Source organism: Thalassophryne amazonica, chromosome 7 (assembly GCF_902500255.1).
Source record: "Thalassophryne amazonica chromosome 7, fThaAma1.1, whole genome shotgun sequence".
In the NCBI taxonomy this organism is placed as follows: Eukaryota; Metazoa; Chordata; class Actinopteri; order Batrachoidiformes; family Batrachoididae; genus Thalassophryne; species Thalassophryne amazonica.
In genome coordinates this window covers 97,598,116-97,621,539 of record NC_047109.1, presented here as the reverse complement: position 1 = coordinate 97,621,539, position 23,424 = coordinate 97,598,116, and the positions used below count along the sequence as shown (strand labels likewise).

Sequence of the window (23,424 nt, the reverse complement as noted above, 5' to 3'; positions counted from 1 at the left end):
GGCTACTCTATCAGGCGAGTCCTGATTTGTGGATTGCTGCAGAGATGGTTGTCCTTCTGGAAAGTTCTCCTCTCACCACAGAGGAATGCTGGAGCTCTGACAGAGTGACCATCAGGTTCTTGTTCACCTCTCTGACTAAGGCCTTTCTGTACCCTTCCCCAGATTTGTGCCATGAGACAGTTCTGTCTCAGAGGTCTATAGACAATTCCTTTGACTTCATGCTTGGTTTGTGCTCTGACATGCACTGTCAACTGTGGGACCTTATATGTAGACGGGTGTGTGCCTTTCCAAATAATGTCCAATCAACTTAATTTACCACAAGTGGACTCCACTTAAGCTGTAGAAACATCTGAAGGATGATCAGTGTAAACCGGATGCACCTGAGCTCAATTTTGAGCTTCATGGCAAAGTCTGTGAATACTTATGTACATGTGATTTCTTAGTTTTTTCTTTTTAATAAATTTGAAAAAAATTCAAAAAAGCATTTTTCATGGTGTCATTACTCTCTTGTGGAATATGGCTGTAACGTTAAAAAAAAGTGGAAATTTTACAGCTGTGCAAGAATTCTGCTCACTGCACATTAGTATCATATATTTTTTTTAATTTGATACGATACGATACACTTTAGTGTCCCCAAAGGGAAATTTGTCTTGGACGTCAAGTGCTCTGCAAACATTTCTGTCTCAAAAATCAATAAATACAACAACGAAACAGTACACTGCTTGCTTGCCTATGGAAAATTCATCAGCATATTGCACATTCCCATAATTTACAATGAACACAGCACAATAAAACAAATAAAAACCAGATTAAAACAGATAAGTTAAAATACACACCTTACTTGTACACACACACATCTATCTATCTATCTATCTATCTATATATATATATATACATACATACACACACACACACACATATTCACAAAAGCATGTATGCACAAAAGAATATAAGAAAGCACAAAAGAATATATTTATTAACTTTTCAAAAGAAAAAAAAAAGAACAAGAATACATAAAACAAAAACAAACAACCATACAAACATATTTGGCTCACTAATGCATTTAAATTCAAAATTTTAAATTTATACAGGCGGGAGATTCAATAATCATTCTATACTGAAATAATAATGTAAAATAAACCAAGTTTCTATTTTGTACTTGGGGCATAGTGGAGATGAATTAGGGTTGAATTTATGTTGTGAGGGAGATATATGGGCACTGTGTAGTAGTTTCAATTGCATGGCTCTTACTCGATTACAAACACTCAGTGTTTTGACACTATTCCAAACATCACTCCAGCCATCATCTGAGATTTTAACATTGAGTTCTTTTCCCCATAACCCTTTCAGAAAATAGGTAAATACATTAATGATGTCTCAACAAAAACCTGAGTTTTGAACTGCAGACAGAGACGGTGTCTTCACTCCCAGTTGAGAAATTCCTGTGCCATCTGGAGGTCTGGAAATAAGCCTGAGACCCCCCCCCACCATGGGCCAACACTGGACTTCACAGCAAAACAGGCCTGTAACTCAGAGTTCTTCAAAGGGAGCCCTTGCCTTTTTAACGGTTAAATTTCGGTCACTATGAATTACATGAAAAATTAAATTAAATGTTAGTAAATTAAATTAAAAAGTAAATTAAATGTTAAATAATAATTATTAAACCCTAAAATTGGTAATTATTTTGGTGACCCATTAAAGTAGGTCCAGGCCATTCTAATTCAATTTGGGAGTTTAACGATACCTAATTACATTTTTTTTGGTGCTCCTGTGTGAGCCGATCTAGAATTGACCAATTTGTTACATCTTTATGGTCCCCGTTGCAAGGCATGTAATTTTGTTACATCTTTATGGTGCCTCCGTGTTAGGTTTAGCAAATATTTGTTACATTTTAATGGTGCCCCGTGTGAGGCGATTCAGCATTGGCCATTTGTTTCTGTGACTGACACAAATTAACCCGTCACGAGACGTTCTTAAAAACTTTTCTTTGAATGAAACAAAGCCACAAAATTTAAATTTCTATGAATGGATTAAGCATTTATTTATGTTATTTTGTGCATGCAAATTTATTAAGGCCTTTGACAAAAGTATTTATAGTGCGACTATTCCACACAATTGCTATTTGTCCGGACTCAAGTTTATTTCTGACTGTCCAGAAATTAAACCAGATTCTGATACTACAGAATAACACTGATTTAACTGTCTTTTCCAGTTAAAGATTTATTTTGTCAAAGCTGCAGAAATAATACGGATTAACTGTCTTTTCCAGTTAAAAGCTTTATTTTACCTACAGATTCAGAAATAACACTAATTTAACTGCGTCTTCTCCAGTTAAATGGTTTATTTTTATCCACATTTAAAAATTAAAGTTCCAAAGAACTTCTGTTGTGCTCTGAGATTATTTAAATGTTTTGTGGACAGACTTGTCCAAAGTTTTATTGTGAAAGCACGCTGTGCTACTAACTGCCAAATAGCTTCCAAGAAAATAGCTGCTGGCTTAACACAAAAGTGAATTCCTTTTCTCTTAAAAGTCTCCGCTTTTCGCCGTGCTGAAAAAGCAACTCCGTGATTTATGACCAGTGATGAGCACAGCCTGGTAACAGCGCACTAGACAAAGCCGCGCCAAAATAAATTAGCCGCCAACACGCTACCTAACAAACTTTAAAATAAGAAACGTTTCAATTCGTCAGCACAAACTAATGCCAATCAACTGAATAAAAGCTAACAGCCCGGAACGTCGAGTCCATTTACAACTTTAAATTTATAACACGATAAAATTTACAAGTTAGCAGGACAGCACATGGGCTAAGCTAAGCTAACTCTGCTAACGCACTCAAAAAACCTCAGAAAGTCACAAAGTTCCTGTTGAAGTGCATTGTAAAAGTTGCAGTGCTTTAAACGACAGTCGACAACAGGACCAAAACAGCCAGAAGATAGTTTTCCAAAATTTATTTCTTCTTAAGAAGAGTTGATAAAGCCCGCTTGGAACCACCAGCAAAACAGGAAACGAGCGGGGGGGAACCCCTCCCTCCTCCTTTCTTCTTCTTGACTCTCCAACCCTTTGAAGCAGTGATCCCACCTACAGGTGGCGGACCGCAGTGCATCCTATTTAGCTCCAAAAAGATGAAGCCAAATTTGTAAATACTTGACCAACTTTCTTTTGTGAATAATTGAGACTGATCAATTAAACTTATTGCATCATTTAAAGATTTTAAGGACTTTTAAACTGAGTAAGCTGGCACAATCCTGATTCCAATTGGAAAGCTAAAAGTATTAGTTATTAACTCCTTCACTTTAATACAATGAGATAACATCTCTAAAATCAAATTCATTTGTATTCTGATTTATGACAATTGTCTAATTGCATTTTTACTGTTTTTGATCTTCCAAACTAATTCTTTGACTTAAACTAATTATGCTTTCAGCAATCAATCAATCAATCAATTTTTTTATATAGCGCCAAATCACAACAAACAGTTGCCCCAAGGCGCTTTATATTGTAAGGCAAGGCCATACAATAATTATGTAAAACCCCAACGGTCAAAACGACCCCCTGTGAGCAAGCACTTGGCTACAGTGGGAAGGAAAAACTCCCTTTTAACAGGAAGAAACCTCCAGCAGAACCAGGCTCAGGGAGGGGCAGTCTTCTGCTGGGACTGGTTGGGGCTGAGGGAGAGAACCAGGAAAAAGACATGCTGTGGAGGGGAGCAGAGATCGATCACTAATGATTAAATGCAGAGTGGTGCATACAGAGCAAAAAGAGAAAGAAACAGTGCATCATGGGAACCCCCCAGCAGTCTACGTCTATAGCAGCATAACTAAGGGATGGTTCAGGGTCACCTGATCCAGCCCTAACTATAAGCTTTAGCAAAAAGGAAAGTTTTAAGCCTAATCTTAAAAGTAGAGAGGGTGTCTGTCTCCCTGATCTGAATTGGGAGCTGGTTCCACAGGAGAGGAGCCTGAAAGCTGAAGGCTCTGCCTCCCATTCTACTCTTACAAACCCTAGGAACTACAAGTAAGCCTGCAGTCTGAGAGCAAAGCGCTCTATTGGGGTGATACGGTACTACGAGGTCCCTAAGATAAGATAGCATCAAAGTAATCCTACAATCAAATTGGTTGTTACCTAAAGCCAATATTTTAATTGAAACAATTCTACAACTGAATTAATAAATTCTCAATTTCTTAATCAAATTCAAAGAAACCTTAATTAATTAAAAATATAAATTATTCAAACTTTTAATTTACCTAATTAATTAAAGTGTTGATTTCGGTGCAGCATCTGCAGTGATGCGGTCGCTGTATCGGACCATCGTGGTGAAGAGAGAGCTGAGTAGGGGGGCAAAGCTCTCGATTTACTGATCGATCTATGTTCCGATCCTCACCTATGGTCATGAGATTTGGCTCATGACCGAAAGAACGAGATTGCGAGTACAAGCGGCCGAGATGAGTTTCCTCCGCAGGGTGGCTGGGCGCTCCCTTAGAGATAGGGTGAGGAGCTCGGTCACTCGGGAGGAGCTCTGAGTCGAGCCACTGCTCCTCCACGTCGAAAGGAGTCCGTGAGGTGGCTCGGGCATCTTTTCTGGATGCCCCCTGGACACCTCGCTGGAGAGGTGTTCCGGGCATGTCCCATTGGGAGGAGGCCCCGGGGAAGACCCAGGACATGCTGGAGGGGCTACGTCTCTCAGCTGGCTTGGGAACGCCTTGGGGTTCCCCCGGAGGAGCTGGGGGAGGTGTGTGTGGATCGGGAGGTCTGGGCGGCTTTGCTTGAGCTGCTGCCCCCACGACCCGACTCCGGATAAAGCAGAAGAAAATGGATGGATGGATGGATGTTGATTTCAAATACTACTAATTAAAGGAAACACTCCTTTCCTTTTCAGATTTTGAAAATCTCTTGAAACAAATTTGAGAATCGCTTACAGCGAATCAATTTCTCCGTACACAACTGTAATGGATATTTTTGTAAATAATTGTGCATCTTGTGTTAACCTGATAATCTTATCTCATCAGGAAATTGAAAATGCTGTCGTCTTCTGCAATGAAGTCACGTGCGCCCAGTGGCTCTGAAACGTCCGGCCACACTGATTCAGACGATTCAATCACGCAGGTACTATTCAATCTAACCGCAGAGTTATTACCTGGATTTGCCAACGACCTTCAATCTGCTACGCAGAAGAAGGTGAGCACAGAAATGTTTGACCTCTACCTTTTGGGCTTTGAACAAAGCCCAAAAGGGAAACAACAGTCTGTTTCTCAATTCCAGGAACAGAAGAAGGAGAACCAACAACTGAAACAGAGAACAGATGAGACTGAAAGATCTTTGATCCTTGCTGAACAATGCATCGAACATGAAAAGGTAACAGTCACAGTACTCGGTGATGAGGTCCGTGCCCTGGAAGAAACTACCAGCAAATGTGACGAGACAATTACTGACTTGCATGACAATATCAAGCAGGCACATTGTGAAATCACAACCCTGCAAAATGAGACTAAAACATGCAGACAAGTTCTGGTTCTTGAAAAATCAAAGAACCAGAAACTTTGCAAAGAACTTGTTGACACAGACTTATGTCTGACTGAAACTCGCCAACAGCTGGAGCTCACAAGCGAAGAAGTGTTCTCACTAAGACGAGACCTGGAAAATTCTCGTATGAAACACTTCAGACAGCTGCATGACTTTCACCAAAAATACTTGGAGAGAGAAAAACTCCAGTTCCTCTCCACAGGTACACACAGAGGACTTTTTCCACCTCCCTTCATGGAAACGGGTGCTTGTCCTCCAGAAAACTTTGACAGGTATCGTGAGACTCTTGGAAGCTCACCTCACAATCCTCCTCCACATACTAAGCCTCTTTCAGTTCTCACCAATCGAGAACTTGATAAGATTGCACGACACACAACTTGCTTTGCGCCATGTCCTGATGGCTCCCTGGACACTGGTGCTTACTTGAACGACATCAAATATTTTTTCAGAAGATTTCCTCAAGCAACCAGTGACAACTTTACTTATCTTGTCAGAAGAACTTCTAGCCGCGAGGTTAGCAGGTTCATTAAACACCAACCTGAAGCAGTAAGACAAGACATTCAAAAGCTCTGTATGGCACTGGAGAAAGAATTCTCTGACCACACATCTCAGACAGGCTTAGCAGCTGCCCTGAAAGTCAAACAGGGGAGTAAAGAATCTCCTCACCTGTATTACAACTGTCTGCTGCGTGCATACTTTGGTAAACGCAATGAGCCACGCATGGATGAAGATCTCAGCTTCAAAACCTTGTTTGTTGAAAACCTTCATTTTGCCACAAGTTACCATCTGGGAATCCTTGGGGCTCCCAAGGAAGCCAACATTCAATATTTGCGTGATCTTGCTTTGAAAGGTTTCACAAAGCAACAGAACAGAGACTCTAAAGCCACTGTACATCATTCAGGTTTGAGTGTTAACACTCAACTTTCAGCTCTTGAGCTCAAAGGCACCCCCTGTGGTCCACCAAAGCTCAACACAGGCTCTACACCAAGCTCTCCTAAATGGAAGCAGAAATTTGCTCGAAACACACAAAGCATTCGAAATGGACCACGTCCACAACGACCGTGGTCCCCCCAAAATGCTCACTACTGTGGATCAAAGACTGATCTGAATTCAAAGACACAACATGCACAGTTTGCACCCAGACGTTGGGAGAAACCCACAAACTGGGAAAGACAAACTGATAACCAACACCAAAGCAGGACTTCCCCTGCAGATGAACATGAAAACTCCACCTTGGGGCAGAATATTCTAAGCATCCTACAAGACATCTACGACCTGAAGGAAGAGAACCATCAACAAAGGGCTGATGTGCTATCCATCACCTGTATGGTTCCCCCTTCAAACGTAGCATCATCATTCTCTCAGTCTCACACAACTGAGGAAGGTCACAGAGTGACTCACACACAAGTCCTGAGTCCTAGACTTGAAGCTCAAGACCAAACCTTGCAAAAAGGTCAATCTTAATCCTTCAGCAACGCTCTTGGAGACAAGGTCAACCTCGAGGAGAAAACAGGTGCTAACCCAGACAGGGTCAGCATAAATGAACCAGGCCAACCAAGTTTTTGTGCAACCTGTCAGAAAACGACCGAACACAAAAACTATACATGCCTGTAACACTTTAAAGTTCCTTCCAGCAGGAAGCCCTCACTGACACCGCTGCCGATGTCACACTTATGTCAGCCAAACTGTTTAACAAACTGCAGGCTGAGACTAACAAGAACCTTACACACTCACCTTGCTCAGTTAAGATACAATCTTACACTGAACAAGACACAACGATGTCATCCATGGCCCACATCCACCTGACGGTGGGGCCCATGAGTTTTGTCCATCCAGTCTGTATATCACAACTGGATACTTTTCCACTCCTTCTCGGCAAAGACTTCTTTGACCGAGTTGAACCTCTTATAGATTTCAAATGGTTTAAACTTTGGGCTCAGGTGCAGCAACCGCTTCCCCTGAAACCACTACAACCAACTGACAACTTGAGGTGCTACGCACCTAGACCACCTGACCAAAACACCAGTAGACCGACCTGGGCGTTCCTTCCTCGTATGGCCGGATCTCACCTGGTGTGTGACAAACTCTCCACTGACGTGGACCAATTTGAAATCAGCAGAGATCAAAGAGAAAGTCTCTCCAAACTAACATACCGCGTTAGAAGAAATTGCTACTAAATCCTGTGGTACACTTCGGGTATGCCACAGTTGTTGACTAACTCAAACAAATTAAAATAAATCTTGTCGCATCGAAGTGCGTCACAAACTTCTGCGATATTCATCACACCCACAAAGCTATTAGTACCGTGAAAACTACAGTGGACAAACTGCATTTGTAAATCTCTACACTTACACAGTGCTTTTGTATATAAAAATAACAGTAAGAAACAGCTATACTGACTTAATAAAATTTCAGAAACACCTTCAATTAACTGTGTGAGTACACCAAGCGAAATGCTTAAAATTTTTATTAGTTAATTTCATTTTGACTTTACATTTCTTATTTGAATTTATTTCCTTGAAATAAATTAGCACTTATTTAACCAATTATATTTCTCTAAATCTACTTAATTTGTGCGGACAAATGTCCTTCAAAATAGTCGAAAAAGACTAAATATGCCTATTATTTTTACTTAGATGCACCAAGATCATCAAGTATCTAAATGATTTCACAGCTTTTAATTTACCCAATATTCTTAGGCATAAAAATGTTTCTCCAAAACTGAATAGGACGCATTAATTGTTTTACACTGATAATTGAACAACCCCAGCCAATCCAATGGGGGGTGGACACTATCTAACTCAAACTTTACTCAATTCTAATTTGATTTCAACCAGGATAACTCCACTCAAATTAAGATCTTTTGTACCAGGTAGACCTAGACCAATTTAAAATTTCAAATTCAACTAATGTCCATGTCCTTAAATGTGGGAGGATGCCGTAACAACCAGACGGACCCACACAAACACTAGGAGAATCTGCAAGCTCCATGTTCTACTAACTAATAGACCTATTCAGTTGACTTTTGTGTTGAGAAATTTAAACCAACCTTCAGTTTCAATCAAAACAAATAATGAGATGAATGATATAGACCTACAGGGTCTCCAAACTGCTGAAACAGGCTGAACCCTGAACAGCTTCAAATTTTTCAATTTCAATTTATTTTCATTTATATAACGCCAAATCACAACAGAGTTGCCTCAAGGTGCTTCACACAGGTAAGGTCTAACCTTACTAACCCCCAAAGCAAGAGTGGTAAGCAAAAACTCCCTCTGAGGAAGAAACCTCAAGCAGACCAGACTCAAAGGGGTGACCCTCTGCTTGGGCCATGTTACAAACATAAATTACAGAACAATTCACAGAACAATTCCTGGATGAATATACAAGAAATGCTGTTGGTGCACAGGACAGGAGGGTCGCCAACACAAATACAACTCCTATCTCTGGATGGAGCTGCACCTTAAACAGAGAGAAAAAACAGAATCAGGCATCAGAAAGACAAGAAAAACTGTATAATTTGCCAGCATTAATCAACAAGAAAAACACAAGAAATACTAAGGTGATCGCCGACCACTAGCCCTAAGCTTCACTGAAAGACCCAGAATTTGGGTGAAGTTGAGACCTCAGCATGCTCCGTTTCCTAATACAATGAATTAAAAGAGTAAAAAGTGTAAAACAAAACTGTACCAGTATGCTAGCCATACGAAAGGGAAAAGAAGTACGTCTTAAGTCTGGACTTGAAAGTCTCTACAGAATCTGACTGTTTTATTGATGCAGGGATAAGAGAAGAGATAAGCTCTGTGACCCGCAGACTTCTTATTCACCCTAGGGACACAAAGTAGTCCTGCACCCTGAGAATGCAAAGCCCGGGCCAGTACGTAAGGTTTAATTAGGTCAGCTAGGTAGGGAGGTGCCAGTCCGTGAACAATTTTATAGACTAGTAGCAGAACCTTAAAATCTGATTCTCACTGGGAAAGGAAGCCAGTGAAGGGATGCCAAAATGGGTGTAATGTGGTCGAACTTTCTGCTTCATGTCAAAAGTCTGGCTGCAGCATTTTGAACCAACTGGAGAGCCCTAATGCTAAACTGGGGTAAACTAGAAAATAGAACATTGCAGTAGTCCAATCTAGAAGAGATAAACACATGGATCAGGTTTTCAGCATCAGGCATAGACAGGATGATCAACATAGCAGTGAAAGGTAATCCCAAAACGCTGCAATATGTGCCCAAGGGGTGCTATATAAAGGGAGAAAAGCAGGGGGCCTAAGACAGACCCCTGTGGAACCCCAAATTTCATGTCACTAAGGTTAGAGGTAGTATTACTGTACAAAACACAGTGAGAATGACTGGTCAGTATGACGTCAGCCATGCAAGGGCACTCCCAGTAATCCCAAAATGATTTTCCAGCCTATCAAGTAGAATATGATGATCCACTGTATCAAATGCAGCACTGAGATCTAACAGCAACAGAAGTGTAGTGGTGTCCGAATCCATTGTAACCAGAAGATCATTCATCCCCTTTAGTGAGAGCTGTCTGTGGAATGATATTTTCTAAAAGCAGACTGCAGTGGCTCAAAGAGATTATTCTCAGTAAGACAGTCCATGATCTGACGTGACACCACTTTTTCCAGAACTTTAGAGCAAAATGATAGATTTGATATCAGCTGGTAGTTTTTCAATACACTAGGGTCAAGATTAGGTTTCTTAATTAATGGTTTAATCACTACAGATTTGAAACATTTAGGAACAGATCCAGAAGTTAAAGAAAGATTAATAATTTCCAACACAGTCGACCCAAGAGTGGGCCACAGGTCCTTAAACAGTTTTGTTGGTATAGGATCAAATAAACAGGTTGTGCTTTTTGTTGATGTTATGAGTTTTGTCAGCATGCCTAGTGAGATACTATCAAATTCTGTAAATCTAGGTAGTACCTCAGTAGTGGCGCCCACCTCAATAGCATGGTGTAGTGGCTGGGTTAAGGCATGCCGGGATATGTTTAACATGTCTTCTATTTTCTTCTCAAAGTAATCCAGGAAATCTTGGGCTGTAAAAGGAGAGCGAACTACAGGTGGTTGTCCATGAATAAGTGTTGCCACCATGTCGAACAAGAACTTTGAGTTATGCTTGTTTTTGTTGATCAAATCAGAGTAATAGGTCCGCTTTGTAGCCAATAATGCATGCTTATAGTCTAAGATAATGTCATGCCACGCAAGGTGGAATACTTCTAATTTAGAACGACGCCATTTCCGTTCTAGACCTCTTGCCTTATGCTTGAGGTCACACAGGTAATCATTGAACCAAGGTGACTGTGATTTGGGGGAGCGTGGTTTTAACACAGGTGGCGCAATCATGTCGAGTGTAGTTTTGAGCACTGAGTTTAAACTATCCACAAGTCTGTCTGTCTGACTGGGTATTTGTCAAATGTGAAGCTAAGACATCAGGCAGTCTAGCTTCGAGTTCAGTCTTAGTTGAGGGGTTGATGTATCGCCGTAGTGATATATATCCAAGAAAACACTCTTTGAAGCTTTCCAATCTAGAAACAAAATGCTTTGCTTTGTTTATTTGAGCCACTTTGTGCCTCTGACATCAGCCTTTACAGCAAACATCGCCTGGGAGGACCTCGTCCACCATCAGCCACCGATGACTCTTCTCGGCCAGCTTCTTACTTGTGATGAAAGAACAACATCCTTCCACTTCTCCATCAAATGAGGGGAACGTAGTGCATGGCCTCGATTCACCCTAATTCAATAATACATTATTGCTCTCTCAACAAAAACCTGACTTTTGAACTGCAGACAGAGACGGTGCCTTCACACCCAGTTGAGAAATTCCTGTGCCATCTGGAGGTCTGGAAATAAGCCCCCCCCCATGGGCCAAAACTGAGCTTCACAGCAAAACAGGCCTGTAACTCAGAGCCCTTGCCTTTTAAATGGTTAAATTTCGGTCACTATGAATTACATGACATTATAATTGCTTCACATCAGAATCTGAGCTTCTCCAGGCCGAAGAACCCACTTATGGCCTCATGCCAAGGCCAGACCTTCTCAAGACTGCAAGATGATATCCCTTCCACGATAAGAGTGGCCATAAAACTTTGCATCTTGATAACAGCTATTATCTTTAGGTCTAAGTGAAGAAAGATTTTCTTTTAAAATAAAAGAATTGCATCAGTATTCTTTGATTCATATATGTTGTTTGTATTGATTAATCAAACAAAATGTTTTGCATATAATCATTCCATTTTATTGACATGCATTCCTTATAACCGATGTGTGTTTGTGATCTTTCTGCATTATCAATATGTTGATGCTGAAGTATTTTGTTTATCCAAAGGATGTGTTTAAGTGATGATTAATAATGTGTATCTATTCGAGTGTCTTAGAACAATATTATACCAAAATAGTTAATGTGTTTAAATAGTTGAATCATTTGGGTCTGCCCTGTGAACACGTTAAGTTTTCTGTGAGATTACACACCCTAAATGGGCGGAGTTTGGTCACGTCAGTCCCCCTTAAAAAGTTAGAACAGAGTGCTCCCCCCTCTTCTGCCTCTCTTCGCTCCTCTCTTTTGTCTCTCTTGCCTCGCTCTCTTCCTTTCTTAAACGCTTAATTATTTTTGGGTCAACAAGGGCCCATGCTAAGCTAACCTAGCTGAAGCTACCACATGGCATTCATTCTTTGTTTTATTCTTGTCTCAATTTTTGAGAATTTTAACCTGACAGTTTAAGGTGCGTCAAGTCTTTCGAAGTTTTAAGAGAACTTCCGAGCTGAACTTTCCAAAATAATAGCGAATTTACAGAAAAGCAATTTTCCTTTTCTGTCGGCTATTTTTCCAACCCTCTTAAAGTTTGATCTTTTCTCTAAATTCACGAAGACTTTTAATCTGGCTCCAACAAATTTTTAAAAGCTACCTGAAACCATTTTCAACAAATGCCTTCCACCTCTGGGGTCCAACAAGCTGACATCCTGTCTGCAAGCAGCCATCCTGTCGGTAAAGCCAGCCGACACAAACCTTTGGGATCACTCAGGGAGACCACTGAGTTAACCCCTGACTCAAGTGAGCACGCTGCAGAACCTACCTCAATGATGGATTGACGGATCGTCCGAACCACCTTTTCAACGGATCAGCTAAGTGACCCAGTTAAAGGTTCCAGAAAAGGGTTTGTTGTCAATGGAAACAAAGTGGCTGCTTTTTAACCATATTCATAAGTGTGTTTAATAATTTTCTTAAAATTAATTGGCTTCAAATTTCATCTCTAAATTCTAATCAGATTTATTTACTTAAAATCTTTAAGCTTCATCTCTCTTTTTTCAAGTCTCATGAGTTAAGCAAATTGTGGGACTTGCTGAATAAAAAGTGTGCAAGTAACAAGCCAAAGAAAACGTCACCAATGTTTCTCTAGTGCTATTGTTTCTCTGTGCTATTGTGACATTTCAGGACTTCAATGCAATTGGAACTGCATGTAATCCAAATGAGTGGAGACTCTTCATTGATAGCTCATCCAGAAGCCTGAAGGCTGTGCTACTGCACAATGGGAACAAGTATCCATCACTTCCTTTGGCTCATTCAGTGCATCTCAAGGAGGATTACAGTGTCAACTATCTGCTGGAAGTTTTGAACTATGATGAGTATGGATGGGAGGTCATTGGGGACTTCAAAATGGTGGCATTTTTGATGGGACTCCAGGGAGGTTTCACCAAGTTTCCCTGTTTTCTCTGCCTTTGGGACAGTAGAGACAGGGCAGCACATTATCACCAGAAGCAATGGTCTGAAAGGACTGAATTCTCAGTTGGAAGCTGTAACATTAAACATGAGCCATTGGTGGATCCTCACAAGGTTTTGTTCCCTCCTCTGCACATCAAACTGGGTCTCATGAAACAATTTGTCACAGCGCTTGACAAAGAGTCTGTAGCATTCAAGTATTTTCAAGACTTTTTCCCAAAGCTGTCAGAGGCAAAAGTGAAAGCTCGTGTTTTCATTGGACTGCAAGTCAAGAAAATCATAGAGTGCCCTGAATTTCCAAATAAACTGACAGCAAAGGAACAGGAGGCATGGAAAAGTTTTGTTGATGTTGTCCATGGGTTTCTGGGCAACCACAAGGCTGACAATTATGTGGAACTGGTTGAGACTTTGGTGAGAAACTATGGCCAAATGGACTGCAGGATGTCACTGAGGTCCACATTCTGAATGCACACCTTGACAACTTCAAGGACAACATGGGGGCATACTCAGAAGAACATGGAGTGCTTCCACCAAGACATAATGGACTTTGAACACAGATATCAGGGATCTTACAATGAAAACATGATGGGGTACTAAATTTTGGGTCTGATAAGGGAAAGTGATTCGTTGGACATTCGCAAATCAAGGAAAATTGTTCATTTTTAACTTTGTAAAATTGTTTTCAAATGTTTGAAAATAAACCTTGCTGCAGTTATGTTCTATATTTTAGTTTTATTGTGAAAAAGTCAGAAAATTGTCAAAAATAGGTGTTTTAAGGGGATAAAATTGCTGTGCAGCCCAAAAAACCAAAGTTTGGCATGAAAATTGGGCTTTTTCTATAGTTTTGCAATAAATGTAGTTGAAAAAAGACACTTATTTGCCAGGAACAAAAATCGTGTTACACAGTGACCCTAAAATTATTAATTATTTTGGTGACCCAGGCAGGAGGAGAAGAGGGAGGCCAAAGAGGAGGTTTATGGATGTGCTGAGGGAGGACATGCAGGTGGCTGGTGTGACAGAGGAAGATACAGAGGACAGGGTGAGATGGAAACGATTGATCTGCTGTGGCGACCCCTAATGGGAACAGCCGAAAGACAAAGAAGAAGAAGAAGATTTTGGTGACCCATTAAATTAGGTCCAGGCCAATCTAATTCAATTTGGGAGTTTAACGATACCTAATTACATTTTATTTTGGTGCTCCTGTGTGAGCCGATCTAGAACTGACCAATTAGTTACATCTTTATGGTCCCTGTTGCGAGGCATGTAATTTTGTTACATCTTTATGGTGCCTCTGTGTGAGGTCTAGCAAATATTTGTTACAGGTATTTGTTGTCAATAAAGTCTTTTGAAGCCAGCAGTGAGGGAGAATGATGGACAAAAAACAAACCAACAAACCAACAAACAAAAAAAAGCATTACAGCCATGTTTTTATTTGGAAGACTCAACATTTGTGCAAGCATGCTTCTATGCATAAGTCTGACTGTTATCTGTTGGAATAAATAAGGCACACTGCTTTAGTGCCCTGGATGGAATCTGTTTGTGCATGTTTGTTTGCTTCCTGTGTCCAGGACGTTCCGTTGCTGGAGATGAAGATCCTCGATAATGTTGTTTCAAGCAGTGATCACCAATGACTATCTCATCTAACAGTGAATCAGCCGCACAAAGAGGAGAGGCACGACTTCAGAGGAGATGGGATATACTGTAATAGATCGTCATGCACAAGAGAGTTCTGAAATAAAAAGGTTAGCTCGACAAAGAGCTACAGATCATACAGACTGTGCCCTGGTGCATTAAAGGTCACAGCAGATGAGTGGGACTTAATAAATGTATAGCTGCACCTAATGATGTACTGCTCTTTATGATTTGATGCATTCAGTACTCCTGTCAAATGCTGCAAATACTCCTCCAGTATCTAGTCAACAAACCCAATCATTTAATTAACTCTTTGTATCGAGTCATTGAAAAAACAATGAAAAAAAGAACTGAATTTTAGTTCCAACTGTTTTGCTGGTTATGGTCACCGGTTCATGCATATAATTGACAAACATAAGCAACACAAATGTGCTTACACTCAGTGATGGAAAAAATGGTAATGGACTGCATTTATATAGTGCTTTTCCATCTGCATCAGACGCTCAAAGCGCTTTACAATTATGCCTTACATTCACCCCGATTTCAGGGTGCTGCCATACAAGGCACTCACTACACACCGGGAGCAATAGGGGATTAAAGGCCTTGCCCAAGGGCCCTTAGTGATTTTCCAGTCAGGCGGGGATTTGAACCCATGATCTTCTGGACTCAAGCCGAACACCTTAACCACTAGACCATCAACAAAAAGACACTAATACTGCATTCACATTGGGTGCATATGGCAGACAGTAAACTGGTGTTCCATTATTTTCAATGAGAGGACAATAGAAAATGTAATCACTACTGGCGGTGAATGTGGCATACATGCACTGCCAAGCTAAAATCAAGCATGGCTTTGGTTTGGTGCACCACACATTTCCACAGTCATTTCACTTTTGATACATCTGAACTTTAGCTTGGAGAAGGCTGTACACCATGTAATTGTGCTTGTGCAGCCTTTGTACATGAAGCCACACCAGTAAATAGCCCGACAACCGGCCCTGAATTGGGCCAGATACTGGCTTCTCTGTAGTTGCCTGTGATTGGTTGGCGGCCAAGACGCTGACCTCAGCCCATGCATTAGCCTCACATTGATGTGGCGCGAGTGCTGCTCTCCTATTTGCTGTGCTGCTCTCCTCCTATTTAGGAGAGGGAAATCTCAATGGAGGCCAATATCTGGCCCAGTTCATAGCCGGGCTGGCTGTCGGGCTAACCAGTGACTAGGTGATGCACTGATACCAGATCAGTCACAAACTTAGGATAATTCCCAATTGTACAGATGTTTCCAAAGTAAATTCTTAAAAATCATGAGACCCACAGTTCTACAGTTTAAAGGTTCAATATGTTGCTCAGAACATTATGACACTCAGGAATCAAACTTACATCCATGCATCCATGTGCGTGTGTGTGGAGTGAGAGAGAGAAGAAGAAGAAGAAGAAGAAGAAGGCCTATAGCAGGTAAAATGATCTGAATCAGTGATTAGTGGAGCTGTCCACTCCAGTTGTGGTGCTGAAACACCTGCTGTTTTTTTTTGGCAATTTATATTTTCTGCTTCAACGTTACTGCAAAGGTCTGCATAAGGTGAATTTCAGCTATTGTTTATAATAAATAGGATCCACATAGACCTCTGTGTGGAAGTGTCAGTCTTTTCAGTTTTTGTGGGCCTGTGGAAATGCAGCACGCTGATTATTTATATGGGTAACACTACTTGAGCATTCTGAAGTGAGACCAGAAATAATTGATAGCACATGTGTAGAAAGCATCTGACAAGAGTAAAGATGAAAGAACTGACAACATGGTGAGGGGACAACAGATCTACTACTGTCTGTATCCACTTGTGTTGTAAGAGTATCAGCTGCTTGTGCCACACATATACTCAAAGACATTGAGACAAAGCAAACCCTTGAAAAAAAAATACCCAGAACAGCTCATGTCGTCTCTCTTGTACTACAGCTGTCTCTCACACATGTCCACATAAAACCACAACCAAACATTCAGAAAGAGAAATGACCCAGAACATCCCTTATCTATCAGCTGATTGACAGAGTTAAGTGTTTTTATTCCATTTTGTTTCACTATTGTTTCTATTTCCACTTCTTTGTTTCTCTTGCTCTGCCCTCCATCTCTGCACCCAGTGAGGTAAATGGCTGCTGAAAAGATAATGGAATGTCTTCTGGCTTGGCCTGGCCTCTCCATCTTCTGTGGCTCTGACATTGGGAAATTAAAATGGGGTGGGGGAGGGGGGTGGCAGAGAAGGAAGGTGAAGTATGGAGAGAGAAGACAAGAGGGATGGAAAGGACAGAAAAACAGAGATAGAGACAAGCAGAAGGAGGGAGTGGGAGACCAAATACATGGCTGCAGCGATGACCAGGGTCAGTACAGGGCACTGAGCTCAAGGGCTCTCACCACAGAGATAGAGGGATCGGGAAGGTGAGGTCAAATGGATCCAGACTACAAGTGTAATCTGTTTTCTGATTGGAGATGACCCTGACACCGATAGCTGCTGTACCATTCTGCTGGTTGGAAGTGTGGAATAACAAGGATCTTCCTCGAAGCACGACTGTCACATTGTATATCATAAAGCTCAGCGGGGGGGAAGTTTGGTATGATTAAAAGAGAGAGAGAAGAGAGAGAGAGAGAGAGAGAGAAGTAACTGAAGAAAGACACCTCTAAATGCCTTCTTAAGTTTACACTTTGGCAAACACTGTATTATCTGTAAATGATTTTGGTTTGAATTTGTTGAACTCACAGCCTCCTCTTTGTGGTCGCCGTTGACACTGGCATAAGAGATCCTGTAGCTCTGCACGTGAGGGTCTTCCAGCTCCCATGATGCCTCTAAGCTCTGGGTGGTCTCATCACTCAGCTGAAGATTTCTCACCGCCTGACGTGCTACTGTGTCACCACATCACACATGATAAGAATTACTGCAGGTTTAACATATCAAAAGCTTAAGAAAAGTCATTGCTTCAGCAGCATTTCTCCCAACATGTTCAGCGGTTCAATAAAATGTGGATCAGAACCCCCCTCCTAATCCCAAATGTCAGTGTTGTATAAACAAATCATAACAGCTGCTGTCGCAACACCAAAATGCTCAGTCTGCTGTGATGTGCTGTCTGATAAATAAATCTGCAGGAAGATCTCTGTGAGGTGAGACAACCTGCATAGGAGGTGAAAACGTGTATTTTTCTTCGGTAATAATTTAAAGGGGCCGTGTTGTGTAGAATTTGTTTTTATCTAACTTGTACAGTTATGTGCAGAGTCATATTAAACATCCTCATAGTGCCTCAATTCTATGACTATCCACGTAGAAATTCTGCTATAAACAAACGTTAGGCCAAAATGGCTCATTTAAGAGTTCTGTGACATATGGAATGGAAGTCGATATTTGCACTCTTGTTTGCTGTCTGAGACTCACAAAATGATCAGATCTACATGCTTTGCAGCAAACCCACACACTCTCTGGGAAAAAAGAAAATACCCACTCTCTGGAGGGAGCAAGGTCATGACGATGTCAGCTCATTCCCACTCAAAGCAAAAGGCATGAAAAACGGTTATTTGTTGGATACTTGAAAGTAATCTTTACTTGCTCGTTTGTTTTAGAGTGCATCACCATAACATATACAGAGTATTTATGGATACAAATTTGACATGTGGTGACTTTTATTACTTTACACTAGATGGCTTCTCATGCTCCTCACAAACACTGACTGTGTTGGTCAGTGCAGATGACAGGATCTATTAAATGTAACTGATTTCATTTGAAGTCAGACAACCCCATGATTTTATGGTAGTGGGTAACAATGACAAATGTTGGGCCCATATGAATTACTATTACCCCATAACATAAGGAGGTCACTAGACAGAGGTGTTTGGCAAAGCCGATATCTTTGCACAAGAACGAACATTCAATTCTTTCAAGTCATGGTGCTACCTGTATGACTGTATAGCTGTGAGATGTAAACGATAACCAGTGACCTAAGGCATTGACTGTCATTGTCTTTGGCAACGGGCCTCATCGGATGATCCTTTGGTACCAATGGAATCCCTTTTTGTAAAACAAACGTTTACTTAAGCCCCAGACACACAGAGATAAAACTGTCAGCGATATTGACGAGTCGGTGTCGCAGCCCCCTCAAGAATATTGCCATGGACTTTGTGTGGACAACACTGGACTACTGACCAAACATCGCCGACATGACTGTTTATTGTACTATCATAATTACCAATTAGATAATACAGTCATTGTTTCATTCAGTGAAATTTGTACTACAAACAGGTCTGGTTTTTCAGCTTATTGCTGAATGTATATTGTGGTCAGCAGCGTGCCAAAGTTGCAAAATATTTCCCCTTCTTATCATGCATGCACTATGATTGATTAACAAATTCCTTGTTGCATAAATTATTCAGGTGGAAAGCCTTAATTTGAAGAGGTGGGGTGAAATAATTACCAGAAAACCTCATCATTATACCATTTTAGAACATGACATATGTGGGATGCACTTTTATAGAATGCACACAATTATTGTGTGAACAAAAGTATTTGCGTAAAAGATTCCTGAGTGCCGAGGACCCCAGTGTCTGGAGAAGGCCAACAGGTCATGCATACTTCACACAGCTGCTTCACATGGCTGCGGAAGATAAATGTTGTTTTAAGGCCCTGTCACACCTTGATGATTTAGCCTGCATATGCTGACTTGTTAAAAATACGCTGGCATATGTCTTATAAGTTATGGGTAAGTTTTGTATAAGCATGTTGAAGCACGCTGGTATACACCATAGCACGGCAAGTTTGTTGAAAAAATTTGGACACGATGCATGACAATATGCATGCCAGAGTATGTCTCATACATTCCACATACGTGGGGCATAAGCTGTAGGTAAGTTAGGTGATTGTTGACACAATTACTTGTAAGTTACTTATACTTGGAATATGTCCATTGATGCTGTCCATTGATTGGCTCAACAACTGAAAGCTGCAGTCATGCAAATAGTCCAGACTGTTTCAGATATTAAAATCATTTACACGCGGAGTAAATATTAAAGTCTTAATCTTACCTGTTACATTGTTTCAGATGGATTCATCACACCCTGAGGAAAATTTAATGACATACAAAATCCTGATTTTGGAAAATGATGTCTGAAAATACTTTAGTTCCTTCTTGTGGCTGAAGAAACAGCCTGAACCAGAGGACACTGGTGCTTTGTGCCACAACAAGAAAATTAACTTATTTTAAAAGTTGAAAGAGTTACATTCATGTCAGCGTTTACCACAGGCATCAGTTGTCTCTTCAGCATTCTGCATGCAATAAAAATAAATTCCATGACCAATCCACCAAGACAAAAATTTAATTAAATTAAATTTCATAAAATGCTTAAACTCTGTTTGGTCTCCGGGTGGAGGTGCTAGGCTGCGCGACAGTCTACACGCTTTTGATGACGTGCATGTCAACATCTACATGCTACCAGCCAAAAGGGTTCTGTTGGCGGTGGAAACACAAACCAAGCCAGACTTAACCGTTCCGACCCGTACCATACTGACCCGGGTCACTTGGTGCAAACGGGGCTGTCGGCATACGCTGGTTAAATCGTCACGGTGTGACAGCTGCATAACATATTCAACATAGCCAGCGTATTCACCAGATTTTTCAACCTAAGGGCCCCAGTGATGTCCCCCTTGGTGCCCAGTTGTTGTTTGTATATATATATATATATATATATATATATATATATATATATATATATATATATATATATATATATATATATATATATATTTGTGTGTGTATGTGTGTGTTTGTGTAGTGTATACAATAGAAAAGATTATTCTTGTTTCTGTCTGGAGGACTGTGCTCTCCAAGTACCCTTCTCGGTTTTTCAGTCTTATTTTATCAGTCTTTATATTGGCCTTCAAAGCAGGTATGACATCAAATATCTTTACAATCCTGAGTGTAGAAAACCCGATGTGAGGCCACTATGCACAAAGTGCCCTTACACAATGGTGATCTGCTGTCTTCTAGTCAGTTACTTTGGGTTGCAATTTTCATGGGATAATGTGGCATTTTAAATGAAGCAGATGTGTCGTTTTAATGTCTCTTGGTTACAGAACAGCAGGTTAAGTCACAGAGACATGGTGCTTCATAGAGCGGTGAGTAGAGAAACCATTCTGACTCGATTAGCTGTGGCCTGCTCTAATATAAAACACAATCCAGATGGCCTTTGAGATAATGAAGTTTGAACTACAGTCTCTGGTGCAGCCAGCTTGGTAAACACAATCTAAAACACACACACACACGCTCTTCCAAAAGTGCTTTTTCTTCTAATAGGTGCATCCTGCTTGAGAACATCCTCAGGATTTCAATTTTGCTTTCATCGGCTTTAGTCGGAACAGACGTTGTAGAGATTTTCTAACCCCTCAATAATTCTGTATTTACTTCCCAAAACTAAATGAGCAATGGTAGCCAAGATTTTGCTAACTTGCTAGAATTGTGGTCATTCTCTGGCAACATCAGGTCTCATTGGGAATTAACAGAGCTTTTGACAATTTGAAGGCAGAAAATTTTCTTGACATTTTTTCTGGCATGAAGCTTGATTAACACTTGGCAAGATTCTCTGCATACATTGTTTTTAAAAGCACCACTTGATCTCATTGTTGCCCATTGAATCAAAGGGACACAACCAAGCTAAAGGTATTCAAAGCACAGGTCTGGAGGTTTTAATATTACCAAACAGAAAACACACGCCAATGGGTGTCATGTATTTGGAGTGTTTCTTTGGAAATATAGTGCCATGAGAACTACATTAACTATGTAGCTGAAATTTGTCTTAAAGTGGAACACCAACATTTTTCAACCTAGGCTTTATTTTGAGTTGTTTTGGGTTGATCTTTTTATTCTGACTTTTCATTTTGATGTGTATTTGGTTTGCCCGTGATTTAACAGTTTTAAATCAGAACTCCATCTACAAGGATTAAAGCAAAAACAAAAAAATCTTCTGATTGAAATTTTTTTCACACCCAAATCATAAGCTGTTCACCACCTACCTTTTTATAGAAACCCTTTTGTGATTGTGTCCTAGTATTTAAGGTAAAACAAGGTGGAGACGGCTAAAAAAACAGCAAATTGTTCTGCTGAAAAAAGATTATATTTCTCTCACTAACCATTGCTGCTCTTTTCTAACACATCACATTATAAAAAGACTTTATCCTACACTCACATTATTTAAATCTTCTTTGTCTTTCGGCTGTTCCCGTTAGGGGTCGCCACAGCAGATCAATTGTTTCCATCTCACCCTGTCCTCTGTATCTTCCTCTGTCACACCAACCACCTGCATGTCCTCCCTCAGCACATCCATAAACCTCCTCTTTGGCCTCCCTCTTCTCCTCCTGCCTGGTGGCTCCATCCTCAGCATTCTTCTCCCTATATAACCTGGGTCCCTCCTCTGCACATGTCCAAATCATCTCAATCTCGCCTCTCTGACTTTGTCTCCAAACCGTCCCACCTGAGCTGTCCCTCTGATATGTTCATTCCTAATCTTGTCCATTATTGTCACTCCCAAAGAGAATCTCAACATCTTCAGCTCTGCCACCTCCAGCTCTGCCTCCTGTCTTTTTGTTAGTGCCACCGTCTCTAAACCATACAACATAGCTGGTCTCACTACTGTCTTGTAGACTTTCCCCTTCACTCTTGCTGATATTCTTCAGTCACAAATTGCCACCTTTCTCCACCCACTCCACCCTGCCTGCACTCTCTTCTTCACCTCTCTACCACACTCTCCATTACTTTGAACAGTTGACCCCAAATATTTAAACTCATCTACTTTCACCACTTCTACTCCTTGTAACTGCACTATTCCACTGGGCTCCCTCTCATTCACACACATGTACTCAGTCTTGCTTCTACTGACTTTCATTCCCCTTCTCTCCAAAGCATATCTCCACTTCTCCAGACTAGACTCAACTTGCTCTCTACTCTCACTACAGATCACAATGTCATCTGCAAACATCATAGTCCATGGGGAGTCCTGTCTGGTCTCATCCGTCAACCTGTCCATCACCACTGCAAACAAGAAAGGACTCAGAGCTGATCCTTGGTGTAATCCCACCTCCACCTTGAATGAATCTGTCATTCCGACTGCGCATCTCACCGCTGTCACACTATTCTTGTACATGTCCTGCACTACCCTAACATACTTCTCTGCCACTCCAGACTTCCTCATACAATACCACAACTCTTCTCTTGGCACCCTATCATAAGCTTTTTCTAAGTCCACAAACACACAATGTAACTCTTTCTGTCCTTCTCTGTACTTCTCCAACAGTATTCTCAGAGCAAACATTGCATCTGTAGTGCTCTTTCTCGGCATGAAACCATATTGCTGCTCACAGATCTTCACCTGTTTTCTAAGCCTAGCTTCTACTACTCTTTCCCATAACTTCATGCTGTGGCTGATCAGCTTTATGCCTCTGTAGTTACTGCAGCTCTGCACATCACCCTTGTTCTTGAAAATAGGAACCAGCACACTTCGTCTCCACTATTCAGGCATCCTCTCACTT

General features: G+C 40.9%; 1 protein-coding gene across 1 annotated transcript in view; it reads right to left on the bottom strand.

The window, feature by feature from the left end:
- LOC117514639 (collagen alpha-1(XIV) chain-like) overlaps positions 1–23,424 on the bottom strand; it is a 496,536-nt gene that overhangs the window by 266,062 nt on the left and 207,050 nt on the right. Inside the window, exon 19 of the mRNA XM_034175192.1 lies at positions 17,623–17,770. Coding sequence (XP_034031083.1) covers positions 17,623–17,770 — 148 coding nt within the window. The remainder of the gene's footprint in view (positions 1–17,622; positions 17,771–23,424) is intronic.